The 7,243-nt window shown below is 43.8% G+C and overlaps 1 protein-coding gene across 1 annotated transcript; it reads left to right on the top strand.

Moving 5' to 3' along the window:
• Nucleotides 1-3,092: 3,092 nt before the first annotated feature.
• On the top strand, nt 3,093-6,072 carry LOC123403526. The gene is made up of 2 exons (XM_045097457.1): nt 3,093-4,770; nt 5,360-6,072. The coding sequence occupies exon 1, from the start codon at nt 3,275-3,277 to the stop codon at nt 3,839-3,841; it is 567 nt and encodes a 188-aa protein (XP_044953392.1). The 5' UTR covers nt 3,093-3,274; the 3' UTR covers nt 3,842-4,770; nt 5,360-6,072.
• The last annotated feature ends 1,171 nt before the right edge of the window (nt 6,073-7,243 follow it).

The following is a 7,243-nucleotide window of genomic DNA, read 5'->3' as shown; positions in this document are numbered from 1 at the left end:
GGATGAATGGCTGCCAAACGAAGGGGAGGACCTGACGCGCTTACACAAATTCAGCACTGTGCTTGGCAAAGTCGACGGTAACGACGATTGATCTATCTGTACTAACTATGTTGTAGTTTCTGTAGTGTTCTAGGCTATCTATGTTGTTCAGTTTATCATCAATTTAGTCCCTCTTTTGTGAACCTGGAATGTAATTCACTGATTATCTACTCGTATGTTGCAATGTGATGATTGTTATGAAAACAAAAATGTGTGCTTGCATATATATTGTATCTGTAGCACATAAGAGACAACCTTAGTGCATCAAACATCTTCACAAAAGAGACAACCTTAGTGCATCAAACATGTTCACAAAATAGACAACCTTAGTGCAACAAACAGTTTAGCATATAATGTTAAGATTATATATTACAAGAGCTAGCAGAACACTTAATGAAACCACAGAGTTCCCTTCATCCACCCCTGAGCTCAACAAACATGTTCACTTTTCTTGGTTTCTTAAATACTCTCATGTTTTGACCAGAGCTTGTTGCAGTTCTCTTCAGTGTTGTTTTTTGCTGTCATGCATTCATCCTCTCCTCCTCAACCATTGCTTTTGTAGTTTGTTGTGCCTCCTTATTTATTTGTAGAAATGATTGTTGTCTATCAATCTCATCTGCTTGATGTATAAGAAACATTGCCTCCTCTGCAACAAATTTAGTCTTGCAAACTCTTCTTTTCTCTTCAACAATTCTTTGTCTCTCTTGTGCCTTCAATTGTTTTGCCTCTTCTATCTCCTTTCTCCTTCTCTCCATTGCTTCTCTCCTTTTGTCTGCCATGGAAAGTATTTCCTGTAGGGATTTTAGTTTCTTTTCCTCACTAGCTTTCTTCCTCTCTTCTGCGACAATTCTTTTTTATGCTAATGCAGCTTCCTTTTTCTCCTGTGCAGCTTGTTTCTTTGCTACAAGTTCTTGTTTCTTCCTAAGCACTGACATAACATACTTTGTTGTACATGAAAAATAAAATATGCAAGTAAATTACTTTTTGCTTGTCAGACATGATGGTTCAAAGTTGTGTGTTATTTATGCCAAGATCTTGCTTCAATGCAGTCAAAAACCACCTCCAGGATTTTGTGTCTTCACTTTGCACTACTGCATGAGCCAGATGAAATATGCAATCATTTGGGTCCATTCCAACTGCACTTAATAGAACACCATCATATTGTGTCTTCAAGTGGCAACCATCTTGGAAAATAATAGGTCTTCAAGCAGATAAGAACCCCCTCTTGCATGCATCAAATGAGAAGTAACATTTCTGAAACGGCCCCTCATCTGAAAGCTCAACAAAGAAAGTACTTCCAGGATTTGATCTCCTCAGCTCATTTGCATAGTCCCACAACAAGTTGTATTGTGCAATCTCATCTCCATATATAATATCATATGCAATCTTCCTAGCTCTCCCAAGCTTTTCCCTTTTAATTGTCATGCTCCAATCTTCTTGAAGAAAACCTGCTAAGGCCTTTAGTGAAATCTTCTCACATGCCCTAATCTTGTCCACATATTTTAAAGCAATGTACCTAGATGTAAAGGTTGTAACTTGCCACTTCTTCTCACAAGTGTGCTGACCATTGAATGTCTTCACCATTATAGCATTTGTCATATTGTCCCAAGATGCATATAGATACCATGGGCAGCCTTTCTCACACTTAGCACAAAGCCTACTTTGTCATTCTTTGGGAATTTGATGTTCACCCTCTCCTTGCAACTGTACTCTCTGACTGCTTTCCTCAAAAGCTCCACTAATGAGAACAATTGGCCTGCATGGAACTTAGGCTCATGCATGCCTACAGTTGTAAAAGGTTCGAAATTGAATTTTATTTCATCTTCATCAGAATCTGGACCATCCAATTCCTCTTCTTCAGAGTTGCAATCTTCAACCACCTTTTTCCCTTTCTTGTCTTGCACTGGATGCAGCTGCTCCTGCAACAAATCTTCATCCCCATCCTCCAAGTCATAATCACCGTCAATAATCTCAGGAATATAATCACTGTCAGCTGATTCTGAATCTGCATATTGTTCTTCCTCCTCTTCTAACTTTTGTGCTCTTGGTCTTAGTTTCACAACGAATTGGTCATGAGAGATCTCTTGGTCATGACTCTGAATTTCATGAGTTTCATCCACAACACTACAAGATGTATTGCTTTCATTTGCACTGCTTGGCTTTTTCATGGGACTGAAAACAGTAAGAAATTCTGCTACTGGATTAGCCAGAACATCATCCCATTTAACCCCTCCACCAGAAATATGGCTATCCAAATGATCAAGATATATCATTTGGAAATTATGCCCTCGATTGATCTGAAGATACATAGCATCTAAGTCAGCATCATTGGACAGAAGAGTTTCAACACCTTCATTAATCTGACAACCAGGGGCAGCCAATAGATATCAATTCTTCCTTCCTTTTCATACCCCAAGTGCTTAACTATTTCTTCAAACATATTGTAGTATGCTAGTTCCACATGACAATAATCATAACAAACCTTATGGCCATCCAAATAGCACCTATTCAGCCCACTACCAAAGAATAACCCACCATGAATCACTTCAATAGTGAAATTCCCACTCTCCTTCGATGCACCAAAAAATTCAGTAAATGTTCAAACTTCATGCCGTACAGTAACAAAACCCTAGCACAATTCCTCATGAACTATAGCAAATCGACATGTACAAATCACGTACTTTGTGCATACGACCTAATCGACACAAAGATGCAGATTATTGGGCCAAAAAACGTGCCTATGATGTGCTATCAACGAAACATACCGTAGGTTGGAGCCGCCTCGTCGTCTGGCCGCCGTCGAGGGCCGTCCATCGTTGACGAACTCCACCCCATGGGTTGCGACGCCGTCGCTAACGCTTCCGGCACCACAGGAACTACCATCAGAATGTCGTTGGATCGTCGATCATCCGCCGCCGTGCCTACTCGCAGTACTCTGCGTTCTCCTCTGTTTTCAATCGAGGAAGAGAGAAAAAGGGGATCGAGAACAGACAAGGAGCTGAGTGCAAAATTACCACCGCTCTACGCTGACGGGTGGGGTCAAGTCTGACAGATGGAACATATGATGACGTGTCATACGAGTATTCGCGAGACGTAGCTGGCGCGTAGAGCGGGACTCAGTGTCCAAGATCAAGGACCATATTGATAACGTATCTCTGTGTATAAGGATCGTATTGAAGCAGTTCTAAACTTCGTGGACTGGATTGGACATCGTTGCCAACCTCCGGGATGATACATGCAATTATCTCCTGCCTCATCCGTCTGCGCGATCGTCGCCGCCGCCGCCGGCACACATCCTAAGCAGGCAGCGGAGCGCAGCACAGCACAGCACGGGCGGCTGCCGAGGCCCACGCCCCCTCGCTCTCCCCCGCCTCCGACCTATCCCCTATCCCAGCAGGCAGCACATGCAAGAAGCCCCTCCCCCCAAATCCCCAGCCAATCTCGCCCCAACCCCAACACCACCGCCGAGAAAACCCTAGAGACAGTGCCGCCCATGGTCATCGCCGGCGGCAGGTTCGAGAAGAGTCCCACCGTCGAGAAAGCCGTGGAGGCAGCGCTGTCCGCGGTCAGCGCCGGCGGCGGGTCCGGGGAGGTCCCCACCGTCCAGTACAACATCTACCAGCCGCCATCCTCTCTCCATGGCTGGCCCGACGACCACGACACTGAGGCTGCCATCCGCCACCTCAGCCTCCTTGATATCGCGCGGCTCCAGCTCCCGGACGGCATCCCCCGGCACGACCTCGTCTCGGATCTCGTCGCCTCCTATCACCAGGAGAACTGCCGCGGCTACGCCTACATCTGACGCGTCCGCGTCAGTGTTGGCCGGAAGTCCTTCCTCAGCGCGGCAGCCGTACAAGCCACAACGGAGGTGCTCCCTCCACGGCGCAGGACGAGGAGCACAAGGAGGTCGTCCACGGTTACCTGCGCCTCCTTGCAGTTTATGGAAATGTGGATCCTCCCGCAGTTCCACGGCAGGGACATGTTGTCGTATGTGTCGGCTGCGATGTGGGAGGTGAAGATGGAGTTAGCGCATAGCGTCAACTGGGGTGAGCTGATCTGGGACCTTGGAGCCTGGGCAGGCTGATGCACACAAGCATGAAGTGAAGCATGTGAAGCAGCAGTTTCAGCAGGGCAATCGACAAAAGTGGACCCGTAAGAGGAGCAAGCGTAGGGTACCTAGTGGATCAACAATCTCTTCCGCAAATAGTTCTCGTGACATTACAGGATTAAAGAATGAGATTAAACGTGCTCGATTGGAGAACCAACCTACAAAGGAGTTCCTTGAAGCAGAGATGTTTGTCTAGGCAATAAAGGTTCTGAATGAGACACTATCTGCAGAGACCATCGTACATATCTTGCAGGACTCTCCGCCGTCTGGCTCCCCGCTGATGCGTGGTGGTGCTGTAGTGGAGGTCACTAAATAAGAGAATGGTTCTCATGCTCGAATGTGATCCTGGTGGGATCAGTAACATGATGTAGATTTGTCTTCGCCTGGTGAGCGTTGGCTTTTGGAGCTCGGCATTTGGTGGTCTGTAGCGAGAGGGATTATCTGGCTCTGCTAGCTCTTGGTTGGCTACTGTCAGAAAACTTGGATCACTGGTTCATCTTTTGTATGTTTTGCCCTCCTGAGGTCAGAATACTTCATACGAAACAAAATTTATATATCATATATGTATTGGATGTTTGTACTTCTTTGGGAGCAGTCAGCATGTGGATTCTCGGGATATCCAGGTTTGATCCTTATCTTTGTTTCTCTTATTAATTCCTCCAGTAGGGCATGTCATTTCCGATGATGCTTATGTCTTGAACACCCTGTGATTATTCTGAACTATGAAGTATCTGTGCTATTTTAGTTTTTCTACTTATCGTCCCTGCTGTCCAAATTTACTTTTGTGTTGCATAATGAAGAATCAAGAATGAAAGTGTTTATGTTGCGAGATTCAATCTTGGCATTCTGTTGTTGAAGTAGTTAGTTTGGATCTTTTCTTCCATATGTTTATTGTGTAGAGAATGTCGTTGCTGAGAAGTAATACGGTGGTACAATATTCAGTATTGTTCGTACTAGCTTACCAATGGGGACAAGCGACATAATAAAGCATAAAAATATGATAACAGTAACATTTACCATAAATATAGCAATAATATTACCAATCTAATTGACCATGTATTTATTATATAATGATTGTCTAAAGATAACTTTTACTAAATGCCTTCTAGAAAGATGCGTACTGCTATGACTGGCTACAAGCTAGCAATACAAGTGTTCTCCTGCCATATATTAATGTATACCAAAAGCCATTCATCATCATCCATCTTGCAGGTAGGCTCCTATACTAAGATAACAATCAAGAATGGCACTCCCATCTCCTGACCTGGTCTGCGTGCTTCATCATCGTTCTTGTTGTTGCTTCAGCACCGACTATGACTAGTAGGTCTTTGGGGGTGGTATCTTCGCACTGCAAGGATGAGCCCAAGAGCCTTATGGGTCTTGAATGCTGCCAGCAACTTAAATGTGTCAATGAAGCAACATGTTCTCCACTGCTTCACATGTTCTCCATTTTCATATACATGAAGATGCAATGTGTCACTCAGAATGGTGGGACATATAACAGGACAGGATGTAGATTTGTTCTCTAGCGTTTGGCTTTTGGAGCTCGGCCTTTGGAGGTCTGTAGCTCTTGGTTGGCGGGACTATTGGAAAACTTGTATGCTTAGTTCATCTTTTGGATGCTTTTGCCGTAAAACCTGCAGCCAGAGTACATCTATGAGGAAAAAATATTTATATGTTGGATGTTCTGTAGGTTTTTGGGAGTAGTCAGCAAGTGGGTGCTCGCGGGCCTGATCCTTATCATCTACAAGTGGTTGGTTTGGATATTTTTCTTGTGTAAGTTCATAATGGGTAGAGCATCGTTGCTGAGAAGAGGTCATCTGGTGGTATAGTGTTTTCAGTTGCATTTTTTAAGTTTGTATCATCGTGCAATTGGTAATATTTCAGTACTCACTCTGTTCCAAATAAATGTCTCGATTTTAGTACAACTTTGCTACTGCAGAAGTCTTATTTCATACTCTCTCAATTCCAGAATATAAGGTGTATTGATTTCCTTGCAAGTCAACCATTTGGATGTTTGACCAAGATTATAGAATAAAATAACAACATTTACAATACCCAATAGATAGAATATGAAACTATTTTTCATGATGGATCTAGTGATATAAATTTTGTATTGTGGATATTGATATATTTTTCTAAAAAATCGGTCAAACTTGCACTCGTTAAATTTTGAAAAAACAAATACACTTTATACAAAGAAACGGAGGGATGGCAGGAGGTTTTATGTGAAATGTGCATTAAGTGGTGTGAAATCCCTCCACCTAAATCTATACCATTCTCCATTCATCTCTAATCCAGTGGTACAGGATGCAAATGCATTTTTTTTTTCTGTTTTTGCACATGGAGCTCAGATTCATCACCAGGCGGCCAAATTCACTAATTTAACCTTTTCGCGAAAGTTAAACCGGATCTAACTCCGGTTGGAAAAACAAATCGGATTTGACCCTTTTGCTATCGCCGGAGCCCTTGGCGGTAGGGTATAACAACCTACCGGAGAGGCTGGCGGTAGGCCATTTTCCTACCGTCAGGGCCCGCCGCGGTAGGTTGTCATACCCTATCGTCAAGGGCTCCGGTGATAGCAAAAGGGTCAGATTCGATTTTTTTCCCCAACTGGGATCAGATCCGGCTTAACTTTTGCAAAAGGGTCAAAACATGAATTTTGTCTCACCGGGCACGAAAAACAGCTTCCGTGTTGTAATAGACAATCAGAAAGTCATTATGCTAAGGTCCTATAAGACCAACACACCAGAACATACACGAACAACAACCAGATCCAAGCAAATCCAGCAAAGACAAATCCACCAGAGACACACCTCCGCACGCACATCAATGATGCTAGACGCATCACCGAAACAGGGACTAGACAGAAAGAACCTTATTTCATCTTCAGGGAGTCATCGTCATCTCGTTTTCCTGAGTAGGACATAACTTAATGAAAGATCTAAAAACAGAGCTCTTCCATCAACAAGGGCTGAAAGATCTAAAAACAGAGCCCTCCCACTAGCAAGGGCCGGGATCCACTCCGCCCCCATGGCCCGGCTGTAGGATGCGTGAACAGATGCTTGCATATGTTACAATGTAACTTGAGTTGAA

The sequence above is a fragment of the Hordeum vulgare genome, chromosome 6H (assembly GCF_904849725.1).
Source record: "Hordeum vulgare subsp. vulgare chromosome 6H, MorexV3_pseudomolecules_assembly, whole genome shotgun sequence".
NCBI lineage: Eukaryota > Viridiplantae > Streptophyta > Magnoliopsida > Poales > Poaceae > Hordeum > Hordeum vulgare.
Note: the sequence above shows the minus strand (reverse complement) of the source record. Positions and strands in the feature narration are given on the sequence as shown.